General features: G+C 43.0%; 1 protein-coding gene across 1 annotated transcript in view; it reads right to left on the reverse strand.

The window, feature by feature from the left end:
• The window catches only part of MARCHF6 (membrane associated ring-CH-type finger 6), a 211,393-nt gene that overhangs the window by 172,753 nt on the left and 15,001 nt on the right, over positions 1-23,639 (reverse strand). The window contains exon 2 of the mRNA XM_075214373.1: positions 8,988-9,087. Within this exon, the coding sequence (XP_075070474.1) occupies positions 8,988-9,087 (100 nt within the window). The remainder of the gene's footprint in view (positions 1-8,987; positions 9,088-23,639) is intronic.

Genomic DNA, 23,639 nt, shown 5'->3' on the forward strand with positions numbered 1-23,639 from the left:
ACACCTAGTGGATACCCAAGGCAAAGTGTTACGCCCTAAATCAATACATAAGGGCCTCCTTCCACAGGCTTTCTACCCATCTAAGGCATGCCCATGCCAACCATGCCGTGACCACTTTGGGCCCCTCTGCCCACGTCGCCCTACCTACTGATTCAACCATCTCTAATGTTAACCGAGTGAACTTAATGTTACCCTATCAACATATCATTTAGCCCCTTGCACTCCTCTGTGTAGCAGGTGTCTTGGTCGGCCTTATCTTTTATTGCTACTCCTTTAGATCGCCTTCGGAATAGCTCCCAAAAAAAAAATTTAAAAGCTAACTCATCCCCATCGGCAGTTCTTTTCTTCAAACCACAGGTTACCACTCCAGACACTGGCACTTCCAAGAGGTCAGAAATACCCAAGAGCAGGGCCCTCTCTGCTACTCATTTAGCTAGTCAACGTGAAGTCTCCACAGATGATTTGGATCCTGAGGGTCCCATAACGAACAAGACTATGCAGAACATGTTCTCCCTTTTCAAATCTGAAATGTTATCAGAAATGAGAACGTCATTTGGGGAGATAAAGCGAGAAGTGGTGGAGCTGGGTGGACGAACCAGCCATATTGAAGATAAAATGGAAGAGCTGACGGCTTTGCATAACGAGCTCATAACGGAGCATGAAAACTTGAAAGTAGAAGTTCACACACTACAGGATAACCTCGTAGACATGGAGGATATCTCTCCTCCTGATTCCACCACTTCTAACTCTGCTCTCCAGCTACTTAGCCCTCCTCCTCAAAGGTCCTCCACCCTACGTCCACTTTCGCTCCCTCCTCCCCCCTGGGGGTCTCCCTGTCTTCCGCGCCCCCCTTCTTGGGCCCCGTCGTTTTCGGATCCTCCCTCTCCCTTCCCCGCCCTTTCTAGCTGTGCATTGAGCGTACTGAGTTGCTGTGTTTACTGTACTGTCTCCCATTGTATTGTGATTTTGTTTGTCTCTGTACGGCGCTGCGGATGCCTTGTAGCGCCTTATAAATAAATAATAATAATAATAATAATAATAATAATAATAAGTAGACATGGAGGATAGGTCCAGACGGAACAACATTAAGATTCGGGGCAGCACGGTGGCGTAGTGGTTAGCACTTCTGCCTTACAGCACTGGGGTCTTGAGTTCAATTCCCAACCATGGCCTTATCTGTGAGGAGTTTGTATGTTCTCCCCTTGTTTGCGTGGGTTTCCTCCAGGTGCTCCGGTTTCCTCCCACACTCCAAAAACATACTGTAGGTATTGAAGGATGCTGAAGGACTCCGTGTTCTATCTCTGGATGCTAGGGAGGCTATTAATTATTTATTCATAAGTTACGTTTGACGGTTAAGTTACTATTTATATATTGTGCCAAAGTTCTATTGTTTTGTTTAGAATTTGGAATTTATATCCTTGCATCTTTGGTTGATTTATCGTTAACATGGTTGAATTTCAGTTTGCAAAAAACAAATAAAAAACCTTCTGGGCTGACGTGAGCGGGGAGAGCTGCTAGTGGCTCAGCCCGTCCGTAGTTAACTATTTTGCTGGTTTTTCCCCCGTACCAGTAAATACTCTAACCCAATGTTCGGTTATTTTAGTTTTTTCCCTTATTTTTTCTTATATCCCCCCCCCCCCACCTCAAAATGGAACACTCTAATATATCCAAAACTGCCATTCTCAAAACCCACCTTCTTGATACTGCTGTCTTACATATGGACCATTCTCCCTTCCTTGAAAGGCATTTGGATGTCTCTTTCTGAGATCTACCGCATGACATTGGATTTTCTATGGTTTATTTTTCCAGGCATATTAATCATTGCAAATGGCTAACTTTCTTACCCAAAATGCTATGGGTTTGAATTCTCCAAATAAACGAAGACTTGCCCCAAGTTCATTTCACAGGCTTAAAGCTGACATAGTTGCTCTGCAAGACACACACTTTAAAGCCGCAGCTCCCCCCACCCTTCAGGACAATCATTATCCGACCTGCTTTACAGTCAATGGTCCCTTAAAACGTAATGGGGTAGTTATATTATTCAGTAATAGAGTTTCCTATGTTCATAAGACTAGCATAGTAGATAAAGCAGGAAGACATTTGATTTTAATCGGAATGTTGGACAATAGGCCAGTGACCTTGACCTCCCTTTATGTTCCAAATTTCCGACAAATCCCCTTCTTGAAAGGAGTATTCCGGGAAATAGAGAAACACAAAGAGGGCAGTTTGATTATTGTGGGGGGCTTTAATATAGTTGCAGACCCTAGGTTAGATAGGTCCTCCCCTTCCTCATCTTCTCCCCATGCCCCCACACCCCTGCTATAACTGGACCCTCTTTAGCTTTCTCTAAATTATTGGAAGAATATGTCCTGTATGATGTTTAGAGAACCTCAGAACAGAGTGGTAGGGATTACACTTATTTTTCCTCAGTCCATAATTCATATTCCCGTATAGACCTCACCCTCACCGATAAGTGGACACTACAGGCCACTAAACAAATTAAAATTTTACCACTGTCATGGTCTAACCATGCACCATTACTGGCGCCCTGGCGCATGCCATCATACCTATTGAAACTCCTGGAAGCCAAATTAGATCTTAAGAATTCTCTCCATCAATAACGTCAAAATAATTCTCCTGGGGACACCAATATTTTTAATTTCTGGTGCGCTCTGAAGGCGGTTTTAAGAGGAGTGGCGATTCAGACGGGGTCCCGTTTAAAAAGAGCTAATGCTCACTTTTCAAACCGAGTTGGAATTAAAACTTCCAACCTTAGAATCCCAAAATAAGAACTGCCCCTGTAATAAATTGAAGAATGAAATCACACAGGTTAGAAGTCAACTTTAGAAACTGTTGATGACAAAAACACAACAGGCTCTGACGAAACTTAGTCAGAAATTCTATGTCGCAGGCAACAGAGCAGGGAAACTCCTGGCTAGAAAGTGCAGGGCCCAACGCGACAAATACAGAATTAAACATCTGGTGGATGATATGGGACAAAGTTTTGAATCCTAAAATGATTGCCAATATGTTCGCTCAGTACTACGCCAAACTTTATAATTTGAAAGATAACTTTCCACATCAACCAACCCCATCAGATATAGATGGTTTCCTATGTAGCTTACATATCCCCACAATAGATTCAGAGACTGCAGAAACCCTATCTGCCCCCTGGTGTCAGGCAGAAATCCAAACAGTAATTAAAAATCCCCCAAGGGACAAAGCCCCAGGCCCTGATACTAGAACAACTTTTCAATGCGGGACAGCACAAGGGTAATTTCCCTCCGAAATGTTGGAATCTCAAATAGTTACTATACCCAAGCCAGGGAAGGACACTGCACCATGCCTCAACTATAGGCCAATTGCTCTTCTGAATTCAGATATTAAAATGTATGCTAAACTGATAGCAAATAGGCACAACGGACATCTCCCGAGCCCGATTCACCCGGATCAGGTGGGATTTGTTAGAGGGCGTCAGGCTTCGGACAATACGCAAAGAGATCTTAATGTTATAGAATGGCTTTCAGAAGCCCAATTTGAACTCTTAGTCCTCTCTTTGATGCCGAGAAGGAATTCGATAGACTACATTGGGGCTACATGTAAGAGGTCCTTCTCCAGTTTGAATTCCAGGGAGAATTCTTGAAAGCCATTTTGGCCTTATACTCCAACCCATCAACTAGAGTGTTCACCAACGGATTTCTGTCGGATAAATTTAGGATTACAAACGGAACTCGACAGGGTTGTCCCTACTGATATTTATCCTGGCAATGAAGCCCCTTGCCATATCCATTAGAACCTCACATTTGTTCCCTGGTATCACTATTAAGAATACCTTGCATAAGTTAGGTCTGTTTGCTGACGGAAGTTTTGCACTTTGTATCTGGCACGCAGACTTCACTGCAGACTCTACGTAGCATCCTTGATGCTTATAGCCGTGGTCTCCTGGATGAGAAGGATTGCAGCTTTCAAGATGATGCTACTTCCAAAAATAATGTACTTATTCTGCAATATCCCTGTTAGCATCCCTAAACTCTCGTTCGATAAACTACATTCGGTGATGACCACATATGTTTGGAGGCATAAACCTTCGCGAATAGCTAGCTCTCGCATGTGTTTGCCCAAACAACAGAGGGGGATGGCTACCAGACTTGAATAAATATCATGAGGCCTGCTTACTTTCGGGATTGGTCCATTCCTATGCATCAAAATCCATGGGTAGATCTGGAGAAAGCTCTTAACCCACATTTCCCTGTAGCAGACTTAATCTGGGTTCCCAAAGCTTGGTGTCCTGTTAATGCTTGGTTACCAAAGACAACCAGAGACTCCCTGGCATTATGGGACAAGGTGTTGGAGGCCAGCCCTATAACTATAGTTCCATCTAAAAATATCTCTTTATCTGCAGTCGCTAAACAAATCCCAAATCCCAGGGCATCAAATGGTATAACCTCACCTACTAATTTACTAGAAGGCCAGGGGCTTACTCTCTTTCACACAAATGAGGGAAAGATTCCACCATCCTTCCCAGGAATTCTATAATTACCTACAGCTAAGACACTGGTTTAACGCTCTTCCTAGACTAGGTTTAACCATTATTTCACCACTACTCTTGCTGTATACAAAATTAACAAAAGGAGATAACAGAGCAAGCATATCCTTCTGGTATCATTATCCCCCCCCCCCCAAATCAGAAAATAAAACTAGAATACAATTGCTGTGGGAATCTGACCTCCATCTTGAACTGGACAGGGAACAATGGGAAAACATTTTCACCAATTTGCTTCAAATGTCAAAATTTATAAACCATACAGAAATTATAAAATTAATCAACAGATGATATCTCACTCCAACTAGACTCCACACCCACCCATTTGAAACTTTGCTGGCGGCAATAATATCTTGGGCGACTTGATACATGTATTTTGGAATTGTCCCCTTAAACAGCCGTTTTGGGTACAAGTCATCTAATTAGCCAATGGTGACTGCGCAGACTCTTTCTCCCACCCCGGAAGTCGCGCTATTGCATCATTACCAACCCCCAGTTTCCACAGCCTGCTAAATATGTATTTGGCCACATTTTGATTGCCGCGAAAGCCTCCATAGCTCAGTGCTGGAAGTCCTTACAGCCACCTCCAATACAAAAAAGTAGTGGTCAAGGTGCAATACAGCTTCGATTTGGAGACAGCCAGGATGCCTTTTTCCATTGCCCCCTCATCCCCGAAAATGAAATGGTTCAACTGGCACATCTATGTTACGGAAGGAGAGGAAAAGCCCCCAATTCGAGTAGATTCTAATATGCTTCCCGTACCACTTTTGCTTAAAGAATCTCCCCAACAGTCTCCTTAGAAGCTTTCTCGAGGTCTCCAGAACAGGGTAAGTCTTACAAAATATGAGGGGACCAACAGTGTATTTCCTCCTCATGTCTACATTGTGTTATAGATACAGTATTGTTTAATGTGTTCCTCCCCACTATGTACCCCCCTACCCTCTTTTTTTTTGTCCTTCCCTTCCCCCCCTTTCTTTTTACTTTCTGCACCCCTTAATCCTTGAAAACTAATAAAAAACACTATTGAAGTAAACAAAACAAAAAAGAATCAGTTTTGTAATGGAAATTGAATATATTTATCCAATTTATATTATTTGTTGGCTCGTGAAATAATAAAAATTATTTCTTGAAAGCTTCTTAATTTAGTATTAATTTTACCAGATTACGTATAGTAAGAGAAGGCTGTTCAGTTTCAGACATATCTGGAAAACACAATTTTTTTTATTTAAAGTTATTTTACAACATTAGCATTAAACACAAAAATAACCACAGGAAAAACAACAACATTCTAGTATAACGATAGCTTCTGATACAGAACACCTTCACTCTAAAACAGATAGAGGACTAACTTACCACAGTGCAGGCTCAGCAAAAATGAACCTGTTATTGTAGGTTGAAACATGCCCCAAACTGCCTTGAGTAACATCACTTTTTGGGAATACCGACAGCTACTATTGTTTCAGAAATTACTTAAAAACAATGGGGCAAGTGGGCCTTATAGGGGTAATTTTTGTGAGAAATTTAATGGTGGTGCTTAAAATTCCAAAAGGGAAACCCCCCTGGTGTGCAAAAGTATAACCAATTACTTTTCGTTTTCAAAAGAGAAAATTTTAATTAAACATTAAAAACTCATACAGAATCAAAATCCCATTATTTTTCTTTCATAGCCTTTTAAAATATACTTAAAGGATCATTTTTTCTTTTAAAACAAAACGGGACATTAACTCCTGTGCCTCAGGTTGATAATGCTTATTGAACATAATATTTCCATCTAAAAAAAATCTTGATTTTTGAACTAAATGATTTTTTAATGACTCGCAGAGTCAGGCAAGGTTGATAAAACTTTTTGTTCTGGAATCTCCACATTGTGATTGACAAAGGATAAAAACTTCAAATGGATATGTGGATTAGGCACGGAGATGTGATTTTTTTTTTATCAGACAAATCACACTAAAAATGGAAAATCAGGGTGGCATATCTGAGCAATTTTAAATAACTTTGACCCCCTATATCTCAGAAACTGAGGCCTAGAGAAGATACATTTCACATGGGTCAGTAGATATGTGGTAGTATCAAGTGTACCAAGTTTCATGAAAATCTGAGTCAGTGAGTGTCATGGCCTGGGTGAACTGACATGGAATGACCCATGAATACACAGCAAGGGGTAATTAGACCTGCTGTTAGGAAGGCTATCTCTGTAGACTCAGGATGCAAGTAATGTAGGATATCATAGATCAATGTGAAATTTGCACGTTAAATTGTGTCAAATACAAGATTAGAAAATAGGTTATATCCTGATGCCAAACATTCAATGTAAAATCTTAGACAAGGATCACAAGGCTACCCCCTGCCAACATGGGTGTTAGACTCTGTATAAAAAAATCACCATTTTACCATGTAATGTATGATTCCATCTGTAACTTCTAAAAAGAAAGATCGTTCGAACAACAAACTGGCAAATAACTGTCCTTTTTAGTACTTCCTGAGCTAATAAACATAAATGCTTAAGGATCCTGCTTTGACACCTACTTACCTGCTGTAATTCTTATGATTTACAGATTAGGCCAATCTAATCTGTTACCTGGCGGTTCTAAGACTGGGACCCAGCATCCAGTACCAACACTCTGTCCACCACCTTGCGCCTCTGGCCAGTGTGATAGGCCAGATGGAACCATCCACAGCATTCCTCATCTAAAGGAAGAAGTTAGGTGTACCAGCTGAGGTGCTCAGCAAGGGGATACACTAGAAGTGAGAGTTACCCAGAAGAAAGAGATTCTATGTGCCGGCGAAAGAGACTTGTGGTGACAGCAGGACCCTCCTACTGTGTTTAGAGGGGCGCAATTTTAGATAAAGAGAAGGGGACGGTAGCAAGGCAAGTCCAGCCAGTCCCCAGCAACACGTACAGGGTGGCATAGGAGGTCTATTCTGTTACAGTTCCCTATTCAGATTTTGCAACAACTAAATAAGAAAAATCTCGATAAAAATTTGAGTGGAATATCAAACCAGAGTTTGCCTATTCATACAGAAAAAGTACATACTTTACAGTGGTAGTGGGCAGCACATCTTAGCCAGATCACGGCCATTTGTCACCCTCCCATCTGGACATATAAGCTAATTATTTAAAACTTGTCTCTTCGTCTGGTATCTGGAGACTCACTAAGCAAACTAATTTGAATCTTGAAATAACTACCTTACATTTCTCCATCACAATATGGAATATGCAAATTCTGCCACATCTCACATTCGAGCCACCTACCCCATCCTCCCATTATGGGATAATCCCAAATTTCCCCGTGGCTTGACGCCCAGAGCTCCCAGCATTGGATAAAAGGCGGCTACCATCTTGCTTGTGAACTCTTAGATGGGGAGGGGGGGAGGGGGGGGGGTCTTGGCTCACATTTGACATAATCAGATACAAAAACCATGACCTTTCATACATTTTTTTCTACCGATGTCCAATTCTGACTTTTCCAAGCTCCCTTACTCCAGATTCCCAGAAATTAACAGATTTTGAAAAGCAGGGTCCGTTCCTCCATACTTGGTGTGAACATGACCAAAAATATGAACTTTCTGGGACAGGGCTCGAGATCTCTTGCCATCACTCCTTCTGTACCCTGTGATTAAAGACCCTTGGACATTTTTTCTTGGTTATCCATTACAGGACTCAGGCAAGTTAGCCAACCACATCCTGGCCGCAGCCAAATGCAGTATTGCAAAATAAACTGGACCCACCCATCATTTCCTGCCTTAAATCTTATATCATCTTCATTGCATGCATAGAAAAAAATCACCTACTGCCTACATGATAAAGAGAACACCTTCATGAAGGTCTTCTATCAGATTTAAAAAAAACCACAAAACAAACAAAAAAAAAAAAAAACACTGACTAGGGGGCTGGCTTTCATAGAAGGGTAGGCAGAAGAAAGCCCTTCTCGACTAAAAAAACAAAAAAAGACAAAGTCATCTGAATATACGACAATTGCTTCTTCACTCTGCTCTGTCACTGTTCAACTGTAAATAAGCCAAAGTCTTTTATAGATGGCCACATGAGACTAGATACATCAAAATTTCCAACTTGTCCAAGATTAGAGGATAGTGCCATTACATATCTGGGCATAGTTAAGTCAAATAAGTAACGGCTGAGTAAAACAGAAGTAAACGAATGGATGGTTGAACTATGCGGACAAAGGCTTGTCGGCTATAGTTATTACAGCTGGAGACTTTATTGTATCGTAGAATATGTATGTTGTGCTTTTCAGCATTCTAAGTGAACATGGCACACAGTTGCATTTACCAGTGGGAATTTAAAAGTGATAACCTTGTCCAGAATATCTAATACAGAATCAAATATTCCCAGATCACTGAAACAGATTAAAAAAGTGTTAAAAAGAAAAAAGAAGAAAAGCAACAATAAAACAAAAAAAATAATAAAACAAAAACTTACCACTCTTGATGGATAAATTTAATACTGCCAGTACAAACACACGGATGAAAGAGAGGCTTTTCTGCAGTTCCTTCTGATCGGCACACCCTGCATATGTCTTCTGGGCAAAAACAGAGAAATCATCAACAATTGCTACACAAGTAGATATAGGTATACAAAACTTTAAAGTATATACCTGTATGATTAGAACTAAAGGCTAATTGATTTAAAATTAAATTTTTTAGTTAACACATCCCACTTAGCTGACAAGTGGAGCAGGTTTAAGGACAAGAATTTCTTAAGTATGGTGAATTCGACCCAACCAGTGCTGCAACAGCTTCTTGTAACTGCATTGGCAACTGTTCAAACGCAATGCACTATGTGTCAATTTCTTGCACAGTGGTGGATTGTCAGATGCTGCTCCGCCTGGTCAACATCAGTGTTAGAAACTGCCAGTGCAGTTCAAATCTCTCTTACTCTTAAATACATACATAAAGTCTGACTTAAAAACGAGTGCTTTATCAATAACTTCCTGTTACAGACTAGTAATAGGGAAGTGCTGTATTAATGGAGATGATGGGGTATTAAAGTGAACCCATGAAGGTCATATTATTTAATGTTTTATCTAAAAACAATATGTTCTCCCCATCCAGCAGAAGTGATGCACTAGTATACCAGATATGCTTACCAACATATCTAGACCGTTCATTCTCCAGTCTGCCGAACCTCCTTCATTCCTTATCAATAATAAGCACTGGAATAGCGTACAGGAAGCAAGCTCTCACCAAAAAGATTCAGCTACACCTGGCATGGTATGCAAGTCGAGCTAGTGGGGCAGAGTCTCTACAGTGCCAGCTTCCCCTTTCACTTCTGCGACTGATCACTAAGCTACTTTCATGGAATTTAACCAAAGAAACAGATCCTTAATTTTATTCTTTGACTTCTAATATTTATAAGCATAATCAAACGTGTACTTTATTGGATGTTTGGTCTAAGTTGCGTTATACTAAAAACAAGATTTTTGAACTTACATGGACAAAGAGTCTCAGCAGGAGTTTGAAACTGCAGGGAACGCAGTTAATTAATTTTCCAAACTAAGACCCACAGGAGAGACTAGAGGAAAGGAATGAAGAGTGATAGTGAAACAATCCCCTTAAATAAAACTTTTTACAGGAGAACAAGAACGTAAAGCATGGGTAGGCAATGTTCCCAACTTTTTCAGAGAAAAGAATTTAATGTGAGCTAATAATTAAAAAAAAAAATAATAGAAATTATATATATATATATATATATATATATATATATATATATATATATATATATATATATTTTTTTTTTTTTAATTGCATCCTATGGGGCACACAGACCACGAGGACTTCACAAATCTGCCTATATGAGTAGAGACTCTAAGGAGTCTCTGCGCACAGCACCTTCCATCCACATCTGGCGTAAAAAGAAAACAGTGAACAAGTACCAGGCGGCTGCATGTCGTGTCGCCCAAAAGCTGTCCACAGATTAGGTAGACTATGTTTCTATATTGTGAGGAACAATTTTCCTTGTACCAATGGAAGCACATCAGATAACCAAATTAAACCATTTAGCAATTGATTGCTTCAACACAGGCCTTTTGCCCTATAAACATAAATCTTCAACGGTTTAAAAGAAGTGAAGAAATCCTTCTCCCTTTGAAGAATGATCTTGTAGCAGTAACATAAATTACTCCCCTGGTGACTCACTGTCTGGGTCGAGAGATTTATCTTTTAAATCTCCTGGCCAAACTGACTTCCAGGGACTAGGAGCCGGGGTCTGGCTCTGTTTCCTGGCCGAAAATAGTGCCAGGGGAGAGCAGCCAGATCCTGGGGCAGCAGTCCCTGCCCTGTCACTAGTTAAAGCTATTTGAGCTCCAACTAGGGACTTGGCTTCCTGGGACCAGCAGGAGGCGCTGCACCTCCTGGACCTATTTGCTTCCAGGAGGCTAGTTGTTAAGTCCCTCCAGCAGCCACTGAAGCGGTGGAGGGTGAAACAGATCCAAGGCTGCCTCTGCAGCCCTAGCACAGTTTAAGTACTTCCTTTTTATTTTACACATACAATGCACTTTATTACATTTACAAAACATACATCTACATTTAAAACATGTAGTTACAGTCCCGGCGCTAACCCATTCAGGGCTAAGCGCCGGTTCCTTACCATTCTTTTTCAATTGTGGCATACCCCACCTCCCAGTTTAGCAGTTTTCTGCTCAAATAGGCCACAGGGTGCTCCTGCCCTCTGGCCCCACCTGGCTAAGTACTGCTCCCAGCACATACTGTGACGCATCAGTTTGCACAATGAAGTCCTTGCCATAATTGGGCATCAACAGTGTTGGAGCACGAACCAGGGCTTCCTTTAATGACTGAAATGCCAGCTCACAAGTGGGTGTCCAGTTAACTGCTTTGGGGAGTTTCTTCTTAGTCAGATCGGTCAGGGGCTTCGCTACAGTGCTAAAGTCTGAGACGAAACGTCTGTAGTAGACCGAGGTCCCAAAGAAGGCCATTGCTTGTCTTTGGGTTGTGGGTCGGATCAGTCTCGAATTGCCACTGACATAGCTGGTTCTGGCTTAACCCTACCTCCCCCCACACGATGACCCAGGTACTGTACCTTCTCGGGCACCCCCCATTTGACACTGGTCTGCCCAGTGAATTTTCTCCAACTCTTGCCCTACATGTTTCAGATGGTCCTCCCAGGATTTACTAAAAATGGCAATGTCATCCAAGTAAGCTTAAACAAAATGGGGTGATGAATGCCGACCATTCCTGAGCCTCCGCTATCTATAGATACCGCTATCTGACAATACCCCTTGCTGAAGTCAAAGGTGGAAATATACTTTTATCCAGCTAACTCTTCTAACAGAGCATCAATTCAGGGCAGGGGATAGGATTCAGACACGGTCACCTCGTTCAACCGGCGGTAGTCTGCGCAAAACTGCGTCGTCTTGTCCTTCTTGTGAACCAATACAACGGCGGACGCCCATGGACCATGCGATGGCTGGATCACCCCTAACTCAAGCATCTCTTTGAATACATTTTCCTTGGCCTCTGGTGAGACCTGACAAGTGGGTTGCCTAACTGGCCTATACTCATCATTGTCCACATGGTGCATCACCAAGGAAGTCCGACCGGGTTTCCTACTGAACTGAGTCGCAAAAGGACCACAAGACTGCCTCAAGCTGCTCCCTCTGACAGACACTCAACTTCTCATCCGAGCCCACTTCCTCTACACTACCTTCACTTCTGGCATCCGTGAGAAGGTCAGTAGTGGGTCGCTTCCTGGTTCCTCAGTGGGTAAGCAGCAAACCACAGCTACCGCCTACATACGCTCATGGGATGTCTTCATATTATGTGTCCTTGATCGGTTAGGATCTCACTAGGGAACCCTACTCTGCTAAATACTCCTAGCAGCGCGTTCGCTACCGTTTCTGCAGTTATGGAGGACAGAGCTACAGCCTTTAGATACCAAGTAGTGTAATACACCATGGTGAAGATGGACCTCTTCCCCATCTACTGGGCACAGACAGGGGATCTACTATGTCCACAGCCACTCGCTGAAAAGGTTCCCCAACTATTGGCAAGGACCAGAGGAGAGCACGATTACTGGGGCGCCCCAGACACATCACAGGACTTACAGTAGGCCCTGACGTTTTCCGACATTCCTGGCCCAAAAAAGTTCTGAATTTCATGGGCAACCGACATCAGTTGCGCGTGAAAGCCGATGGTACCACCAGTTGAACTTGTTCCCGGACTGGTCTATCTCCATATACATTCCTAGCTACAGGGTACAACCACATGCCTTCCAGTGAGGGATCAGAGAGCCAAGCTGCCCTGAACTCTTACCTGCGGCCCTCACTATCATCCCAGTCAAAATATGCTGCAGGGGGGGGTCTATGTTGGGGTGACTATAGTCAGTCAAAGTGGGGTTAAAGGGAGGTCACTGTGGTCAGCTATACTCGCCGCTGGAGATGGCATACTGCTAGGGACAGGAGCATTACCGGGCACCCCCACAAGATCAGGTTGGCAAGAGACAACATCCTCTGCGTTTCTAGTGAATGTAGTCTTTCCAAAGGCAAAAGGCTAGCTGTTTTCTGAAGAAAAAGCAGATGTGGACTTTTCCTCTGCTCTGGCTGAAGCTGTGGTTGCTGGTGATGGCTGTTTTCTAGCAGCTGTGATCTTTTCCTCTGGGCTGGGCTGTACAGGTGTAGATCCCGAAGACTGTATTACCCAGAGCCAAGCTGCTAAAGTAGAGTTGATAAATGCGGTCACAATTCCACCCCCAACATCATTGCCCAAGATCACGTCAGTTGGGAGTACATTCATAACGGCAACATCTCGCAACTCCTGGCCACCTCCTCAGTCCAGATACACCCTTGCTACAGGCACTTCCTTCTCCAGTCCATCTGCCACGGTAACTTTGGCAGTGCGCACCTGCAGGAATGCAGCAGGATCAATAAGATGGGGGCTCACTACAGTGATTGAGGTGCACCAACCCCCTCCCCCCCAGGGTCTCTAAATCCTTCTCCCTGCAGTGGTCCCACTTGGACAGCCTGCAGGTACCTCCACATGTTTTTGGGGGGTCTTTTGGACACGCAGGTGACTTCCCTCCAAGTCACCTTCAGACATGCCACACTCCGCTGGCAGGGGATGAAACAGTCTCCAATGGCTCACCTTCGCCAGTTAAGCAAGTCAGCCGGGCCCCAGGACTCGGATTAGGGGCACGAGTCTGGGGTGCTGGGGTTGTGGGACAGTCCATCCTTAAATTACCGGTTTTCCAACAGTTGTAGCACTTCTCCAGCCTGGGCTCTGGTGGTCTCCGATTATTCACAGGGACAGGGTGGGGCGGTGGCTGGTACCCGAAGGGTAAGCTTTTGGGGGTGAGTAGAAGAGGGGTATCCCCCTGATTGTACAGTCCTTTGGGGTTGGCAGTTAACCTGCCGCTTCCGCCAGTGTGGCCTCACCGCCACATACTGATCCGCCATCTGGGCCGCATTTCCCAGGGTTGATGGGGTACGGTCCAATACCCACTCCTTCACCTCTGGTCCACAGCGGCGGTGAAATTGCTCTCTGCAAATTAAGTCCACTAATTGTTCCCAGCACTTGGCGTCAGATCCATGAATCCATCTTCTTGCCAACTGCAGCAACTAGTTGGCAAATTCCTCATGGCTTATATGGGTGCTTTCAGCCAAGTCCTGAAACTTCTGCAGATAGGTCTCCAGGGTAATAACACAGCACATAAGGAGAGCCTATTTTACCACGTCGTAGTCCGCACAGTCATCTGGGGTCACTCCGCGATAAGCTACCACTGCAGGACCTTGTAGCTTGGGAACCAGATATTTTACTCACTCCTGTTTGGGCGAATCAGTAGGCTACAAGACATTTCAAACACCTGCAAATGTCCATCAATATCTCCAACAGTGTCATCAAATTTGGCAAAGTGTGGAGATCCCAATCTGGACGCAGCAGATGACTGTTTACAGGCCGATGCAGGAAGTGGTGCCCACCGAATGCACCACAACTTGATAAGCAACCGCCCCGCCCCAGTGGTTTTGTCTCCCAGGGACCTCAGCGGCTGCATTAATACAGATAAGTTACCCTGATCATGCTGTTGAACTTGCATCATCGGTACACTCCGTGGGAGTGAACTGTTGGTGGAAACAGGTGCTGTGTTCTGGGATGTTACTGCAGGTATCTCTAGGTTTGAAGATTTAAAAGATAAATCTCTCACCCCAGAGAGGCATCAGAGGAGGAGAGTGGACTGAGCCCCCCTCTCCCTAGCAACTTGTGGACAGTGGGGCAAGTATACTCCCCCCTGCCACTAGCAGCAATGTCAAAAGTGTTAAACCTCTCTGGGTAACACAGTACTACCACCAGAGCAGTGGTACTGGGTGCTGGGTCCAAACCTCAGAACAGCCAGGAACGGATTAGAGTTGGGTCTAATCTGTTGGTCACAGGAATCAGCATACAGAGGTTTCCAATCACATCTATGAAGCAAGTGATGTTTATTTGCTCTTCACTGGTTAAAAAGGTACCAGTGATCAGGTCAGATGAGAAAAGAACTTTATTTTATTATAAATCTTTTTATTTAATTTTTGATTTTAGAACAAAGAAGAACAGTACTAACAAATACAATGTATATAATATAATTTACATACTCTGATAAGTTTGGGTACAATTAAGATTTTCCAGAACATTTTGAAACCAGATTTCAACATCAAATATCAACATAGACCAAATAATTGTACTGGTTATACAAAAGAGATGTAAATAACCTTATACATGTTCACTTATGGGCGTAACTGTTTGGTTATTTGTTTTATTCTACGGTTGTTAAATGTTCTTACCAAAGTAAGGAAACCTAAAATCAGGGGAAGGGAGGGAGAAGGGAGAGTAGTTGCCTTTATGTAAGAAAGTGAAATAAAGGGTGTAGATCAATCCTTTACCCATCTAAGAATGTTCGGTGTCCTTAGGGGGTTTAAAAGAGCCAGATTAAGGGGTTACCATAACAGTTTTTCAAAAGTCAGATCAGATTCTAGATTCCAGATTTTAGATTTTAATCAGTTTAGGACTGTCTCATTTATTAGTCTAATTTTAACTTAATTGTCTAAGCAAATCCCAGATTTTAAAGATGTTCTGTTAAACTAAGGGATTCCAACAATTCAATATATGTCCCCCATTTTTTTTTTGGACTCTCAATCCACCTTTTTCTATATCTGGGAGAGTGACTCTCATGTCCAAATACACAATATCAAAGATCTCAATTTTGAGCATTCCCAGAGTTGGGGAAACTGGAGATATCCAATGTCTTAAAATCAGCTGTTTGGCTACAGTAACAATTACAGTCAGAGCAGCTAAAATATCATTAGACGGTAAGGAATCTTTCCAGATACTGAAGTCAGCTAGTAGAAGTGGTTCTGCAGCTAATGTAACACATCTTGAAAGTATAATTAATAAAGTCAACAATTTTATAACAATATTTCTTGATCTTCCTGCAGCCTCAAAAGTCGTGTAACCAATCTGCTTTTTGAGTTTTGCATTTTGGACAGAGACCTGACTCCCTTTCAACCATAAAGCAATGTCTTGTCTGTGGGATATATGATCTATGAATCACCTTTAAATGTATTTCCTGGAGACGAGCAGTGGATAGAGATTTCCAAATAGATTTGAAATGGTAGGTTAAAGTAGTTAGGTCACTTATACTGACAATAACCTTTTGCCATGCCTCAACCATTTGTTTCCAGGGAATCCTAAGTTGTGTTTGTATCAAATCTATATATATGTACCCAATTTTAAATCTAGAAGTTTTCAATACGGTAAGTAGGCTTTCCAAGACGTCTGCATTTCCTGTGGGGTTTCACAGCTCTAAGATCGAGATTGCGTAATGTCGGAGCTGAAGGTACATAAAAAAAACCCTGAGAATTTGGTATACCTGTTTTTCCCCGCAGTTGCTCAAAAGTGTAAAGCTCGCCACCCGGATCAAAGATGTCTTTAATCGCGATTATACCTCTATCACGCCATACAAGAAAATTTACATTTTCCAAACTTGGTTGAAATGCTGGATTATCCCAGATCGGGAGAAATCTGGTAGCTCTAAAATCTCTACTGTACTTTTTATTAATATGTATTCATGTCTTATGTGTGTCTCTGAATAGAATGCTTTTATCAAGATGTATCGGTATCAAGGATTTAGGTAAATGCAGCAATGCAGCCAGGGAGTACAGGTGATGTAGAGCATTTTCTAAATTTTTGTTAGTGTAACAGTTACGTTGATAAAGCTAAGTGATATAACGGAATAAAGCTGCTGGTGTAAATGAATTTATATCTGGTAAGCAAATACCTCCCTGTGCCTTTCCAAGGATCAGTTTGCTCCTTGCTATGCAAGGTTTTTTAGAATGCCAGCTAAATTTGGAAAACAACTTTGTGCAAATATGCGTACCCATCTTATTTAAACCTATAGGAAACATTTGTATTGGATAAGACAGCTTTGGAAAAATGACACTTAATAACCGCGTTGCGTCACAGAAGAGCGCATGGAAGATCATGCCAATTAGTTAAGAGTGTTGTAATCTTTTTAATAGGTCGGTAATTGGCCAGGAATAGATTCTGTAGTTTAGCTGCAATATGAATTCCCAGATATTTAATTTTGGTGTGACTCAACGTGAACCGAGATGTAAGAGATGAATTACCCACAATAGCTTATAAGCCCGACAATGGTAGCATTTCTGACTTGTCAAAGTTTAAGAGCTAAATTAGCCTCGTGTTTCCACACCTGTATTAAGCAGTATTTTCCCTTAGCGCCACTGCAAGAGGTTCCAATGCCAGCGGGAATAGTAGCGGGGATAGTGGGAATCCCTGCCTGGTACCTCTCTCCACCAAAAATGAGGATGAGAGATAACCATTAGACAACACTTGTGTGTTAGGGGAGGGATATATTAATATATTGATTAGGGAATCCAAACATGCAAATGGTTTTGAACAGATGATCCCATGTCACAAGATCAAATGCCTTTTCGGCATCTAAAGATAACAACAAGGCTGGATCCTCTGTCCCCGACCAATCAAATGCATGAAGGATCGCTAGAATCTTTCTAACATTGGGTACTTAGTGTCACCCCCATATGACGCCCGTTTGATCATTGTGGATTTAATTCGGCAACAGGATTTTGAGTCATTCTGCCATTATTTTCGTACATAATTTATAATCTACATCTAGTAGAAAGATGGGTCTATACAATCCTGTTAACATTAAATTCCGTCCTGGCTTAGGACAGATAAAATTCTAAATATATAAATATAAAACTCTTCTACTAACATACAAGGCCATCAACAAAATTGCACCGACATACATTTCCTCACTGGTCTCGAAATATCTCCCCACTCGACACCTCCGTTCTGCACAAGATCTACGTCTCTCCTCCACTCTCATCACATCCTCCCATTCTCGGTTACAGGATTTTTTTCCGGGCTGCACCCACGTTGTGGAATTCCCTCCCTCGCACAGTAAGACTTTCCTCTAGTCTTCAAACGTTCACTGAAAACCCACCTCTTTAGCCAAGGTTATGATATTCCTCAGCCATCTTAATTTCCCTAGATTACCCTATTACCATCCTCTACACAGCAAGACAACAACCCTCTCTGTCTGTATGTATCACCCAGTATTGTTTTTATCAATGTTTGTTCCCAATTGTAAAGCGCTACGGAATTTGCTGGCGCTATATAAATAAATGTTGAAGATAATGTTGATGATGTATTTTAATAATGACACTACTAAAACAAATTTGAGCTTTGTTGTCGGAGAGTATTAAATTAAAAAAGTCTTAACAAAATTACAACTCTGTCTTGAAGGATTTTGTAGAATTCCCCACTGAACCCGTCTGGGCCTGGGGACGTAAAAGATTTAAATTGTTTAATCGCCTTCAGAACTTCTGCAGAGGAGATAGAAATGCAAGCAAATACCCTGATTCAGCCTGTCAGTTAAGGTAGAGAAATGTTTTCCCAAAAAGAATCTTGAGCGTTTGCATAAATAGGATTTTGAGAGTAAAGTTTAGAATAGAAAGATCTCAGGATCTCTATGATTTCTAGCCCTCGGTGTCTGACAGTTCCATCATGTATTTGTAGTGATGCAATATTACTATTTAGTCTAGCTCCATTTAATACATTTGAATGAATTTTACTTTACTACCAAATTTATAAAACTTAAAATTTGCTTGCCATTTCTTGGCATTTACATTGCTGCTGCATGACCTGCTTGAAATGTATTTGCTTTTGTTTATATATTTATTTTTGTCTGGGGTGGGTTGACCTTTATACAACTCAAAAGATTCTGTGTCACGGTCGTCTGAATTTCTTGATCCGATTCGGGACCCTTGGGACTAGCTGGAGCAGGAGTGAAACAGAACTTAGCAGCCTGGATGATCTTCTTGCTCATTGTAGAATATAGCAGGGGAATGAGCAGTCTAGAAATGTTGACAGGAACACTGCACTTGTAATGCAGTCAGGAACACTGCACTTGTAATGCAGTCAGGAACACTGAAGCCAAGAACTATCCTCTGGAGAGAAGTGTGTTGTTCTGGCAATGAACAGATCACAGCAGCAGGTTTAAATAGGATGTCCCAAACAACTATTGGCTGATCAGTTCACGTGATCACAGCTTCTGAATCTGGTTGGTTTGCAATGATCACCTGACTGCATCCAAGATGGCCGCGCCCATGCAGCAGAACAAACCGTATGTGTTTGTTTACAAACGAAGGTGTGGAGAACGGGAATGCTGCAGATGACCAGAAGGGACCCAGGTAGCCGTGATATGACAGCGGCGGATGAGGTAAGTGCGGCTAAGATCCCGATTTGTGACAGTACCCCCTCCCTTACGAGTGGCCACTGGACACTTAGATTGGGGCTTAGTTGGAAACTTGCGGTGAAATTTTTTGATGAGAGATGGAGCGTGAACATCAGAAGCTTTGATCCAGGCCCTCTCTTCTGGACCATAGCCTTTCCAGTCGACTAGATATTGTAAGGTTTTATGTCGAAACCGAGAGTCCAAGATCTCTTTAATTTCATATTCGTCACCATGTTCAGTCTGCACTTCAGGAGAAACCAGTTTGGGTGTATAAAACCGATTTAGCACCAGTGGTTTTAAGAGAGATATATGGAAGGTGTTGGGTACCCTGAGGTAAGATGGTAATTTGTAGGACACTGGATTGATGACTCGGGAGATGTTAAAGGGTCCAATAAAGCGAGGAGCGAATTCCATAGATGGAACTCTGAGGCGTAGATTGCGAGTAGACAGCCATACTCTGTCTCCAGGTTTAAAGCTTGGAATGGCTCGTCGCTTTTTGTCGGCCTGAATTTTGTAGCGTTGGGACGCTTTAAGTAGAGATTCCCGTACCTGGCGCCAGTAGCCTGAAAAATTCTTTAGGATAACTTCAGAGGCAGGTACTGAGGCTGTAGGAAGTGGAGTAAACAAGGGTACCCTGGGGTGTAGGCCATAGACCGTATGAAATGGAGTGGAAGCAGAGGATTCGTGATAATGATTATTATGAGCAAATTCTGCCCAAGGAAGCAGATCTACCCAGTCGTCTTGAGAAGAGGATATGTACAAACGGAGAAATGTTTCTAGGTCTTGATTAACTCTTTCCGTTTGCCCGTTGGATTGGGGATGATAGGCCGAAGAGAAGTTTAGTTTGATCTGTAGTGCTTGGCACAAGGATCTCCAGAATTTCGCCACAAACTGAACTCCTCTATCTGAGACGATTTCTTCAGGACACCCATGCAAACGGAAGATCTCCTTTATAAATTGCTGAGCCAGGATAGGTGCTGATGGGAGTCCACGGAGAGGAACGAAATGCGCCATTTTAGAGAATCGGTCAACGATGACCCAGATGGTATTGAAATTATTAGAATTGGGCAAATCGGAAACAAAGTCCATAGAAATATGGGTCCATGGTTTGGTGGGAATAGGGAGAGGCAAAAGTTTACCAGCTGAAGATTGTCTTGAACTTTTATGTTGGGCACAGCTGCCACATGCGGAAACAAATTGCTGAACATCCTGATGAAGCGTAGGCCACCAGTAGCTTCTCGATATGAAAGATTGAGTTTTGCGGATGCCAGCATGACCGGCAAATCTGGAACAATGTGCCCATTGGAGCAATTTTTTACGCAGATTCTCAAGAACAAAAGTTTTCCCCTGGGGAGGTGTATTGTCGGGTCTACTGACTGCGATGCTGAGTGGGCTGAAAATAGGCCGTGGATCCACAGTGATGGAATCTTCCTCTTTTACCATAGAACGTGACAGAGCATCGGCCTTGCGATTTTTGGAACCGGGACGGAAGGTGACATGGATATCAAATCGAGAAAAGAATAGTGCCCATCGGGCCTGACGTGGATTCATGCACTGTGCAGTTTTAAGGTAGAGCAGATTCTTGTGATCCGTGTATATTGTAACAGGATAACGAGCTCCCTCAAGTAAATGCCTCCACTCTTCAAGCGCCAATTTGATGGCAAGCAGCTCTTTGTCCCCTATGGCATAATTTCGTTCAGCTGGTAAAAATTTTCGGGAGAAGAACCCGCAGGGATGCCATTGCTCATCAGCTGGTTTTTGGGAGAGAACTGCCCCTACTCCGACAGATGAGGCATCAACTTCCAAGTAGAATGGACAGGTTAAATCTGGTTGCCTGAGAATGTGAGCAGAAATAAATGCTTGTTTCAGAAATTGAAAAGCAGATTGGGCTTCTTCAGACCACTTGGCAGGATTAGCTCCTTTCCTGGTGAGGGCGGTGAGTGGTGCTACTACAGTAGAGTAGCCACGAATAAATTTTCGATAGTAGTTAGCAAATCCCAGAAATCGCTGTACTGCCTTTAGTGTAGATGGTTGAGGCCAGTTAAGAATAGCTTGCACCTTCTCTGGGTCCATACGGAGACCAGTACCCGAGATGATATACCCCAAGAATGGAATGGATTCAACTTCGAAGGTGCATTTTTCAAGCTTGCAATACAGTTTATTCCTTCTGAGACGGCTGAGGACCTCTTTAACATGTCTGCGATGGGACTGGATATCAGAGGAGAAAACGAGGATATCGTCCAAATATACCACAATAGTATGGTACAGTAAGTCCCGAAAGATTTAGTTTATGAAATTCTGAAAAATCGCTGGGGCATTGCTCAGACCGAATGGCATGACAAGATATTCGTAGTGCCCATCCCTGGTGTTAAAGGCGGTTTTCCATTCATCGCCACGCCTGATACGGATCAAATTGTAGGCCCCGCGGAGATCCAACTTCGTAAATATTTGGGCACCTTTGACTCTGTCAAATAACTCTGTGATGAGGGGCAGAGGATACCGGTTCTTGATGGTAATGGTCGTTGAGACCTCGGTAAATCGTGCAGGGACGTAATCCACCATCTTTTTTTTTTTTACAAAAAAGAACCCGGCTCCTGCCGGTGAAGAGGATGGGCGAATAAAGCCCCTTTCCAAGTTCTCTTTTACATATTCAGACATAGATTTTGTCTCAGGGATAGAAAGAGGGTAGACTCTGCCACGCGGTGGGGTTTTACCCGGAACAAGATCAATGGGACAGTCCCAATCCCGATGAGGTGGTAGAGTTTCAGCGGCCTGCTTACGGAAAACGTTTATGAACTCTTGGTAGGCAGAAGAAACTGGCAAAACTTCCTTATCAGAGGTGGAGCAATGTGGAAGAACACGTTGTAAACGTACTGGCACAGTATAAGCAAAGTTTCTCTCTAACTCGCCGTTCTCGCTCGGTGGGTGAAAGAAGTGCTTTGCCTAATTGCATGGGTCCTTCAGGGAAAGGAGACGGTACACGGACCCGTTGAATAGGGTGGAACTTGGAGTGTTTCAGCTTCCTCTTTTCTAGAGCTCTCTCTCTGAACCGAAGATCAACCCGATTGCAGGTGGTAATCAATTGGTTTAGCGTTGTAGGTAAGTCCCGAGACGCTAATACATCCTTAATGTGGTCAGACAGGCCCTGCCAGAAGACCGCAACAAGAGCATCGTTATTCCAAGATAGTTCAGAGGAAAGTGTTTGAAATTGAACGGCATATTGGCTCACAGACTGCTGCCCTTGCCGAAGGCACAGAATATCTAAAGCGTCTGACGTTGTTCTTCCAGGCTCGTCGAATATTCTGCGGAAGGTAGACAGGAAGCTATCAATATCAAATAAATTGGGTCAGATTTTTCCCAGAGCGGTGATGCCCATGCCAGAGCTTGCCCTGATAGTAGCGAAACAATATAAGCAGTTTTGGTACGTGCAGTGGGGAAATTCCCGGGTTGTAATTCAAAGTGTATACTACACTGGTTGAGAAACCCGCGGCAATTCTTCGGATCGCCATTGTATTTAGCTGGCGTGGGAAGATGGAGTCCGGATGAAGTAGGTAGTGAAGCAGGTATTACTGGCTCAGGCGGAGTATGGGATGGTTGACTGCGGAATAACTGCAAGGTATCCATACGTGTAGAAACATCCGGCAGCAATCTCAAAATTTGCCCCTGGTTAGTTTCTTGTCTCTCAATGCGTTCAGCTAATATTTGGACAGAGTCCTCCCTCGGGGTATGTTCCCCTAGCGCAGGGGTAGGCAACCTGTGGCTCTCCAGGTGTTGTGAAACTACAAATCCCAGAATGCCTTGTCACCTATCTGCTGGTTATCTACTGGCAAAGCATGCTGGGGCTTGTAGTTTCACAACACCTGGCGAGCCGCAGGTTGCCTACCCCTGCCCTAGCGGATCTATTTCGCCAGAACAAACTGTCACGTTCGTCTGAATTTCTTGATCCGATTCAGGACCCTTGGGACTAGCTGGAGCAGGAGTGAAACAGAACTTAGCAGCCTGGATGATCTTCTTGCTCATTGTAGAATATAGCAGGGGAATGAGCAGTCTAAAAATGTTGACAGGAACACTGCACTTGTAATGCAGTCAGGAACACTGCACTTGTAATGCAGTCAGGAACACTGCACTTGTAATGCAGTCAGGAACACTGCACTTGTATTGCAGTCAGGAACACTGCACTTGTATTGCAGTCAGGAACACTGCACTTGTATTGCAGTCAGGAACACTGCACTTGTAATGCAGTCAGGAACACTGAAGCCAAGAACTATCCTCTGGAGAGAAGTGTGTTGTTCTGGCAATGAACAGATCACA

Source organism: Mixophyes fleayi, chromosome 5 (assembly GCF_038048845.1).
Source record: "Mixophyes fleayi isolate aMixFle1 chromosome 5, aMixFle1.hap1, whole genome shotgun sequence".
NCBI lineage: Eukaryota > Metazoa > Chordata > Amphibia > Anura > Limnodynastidae > Mixophyes > Mixophyes fleayi.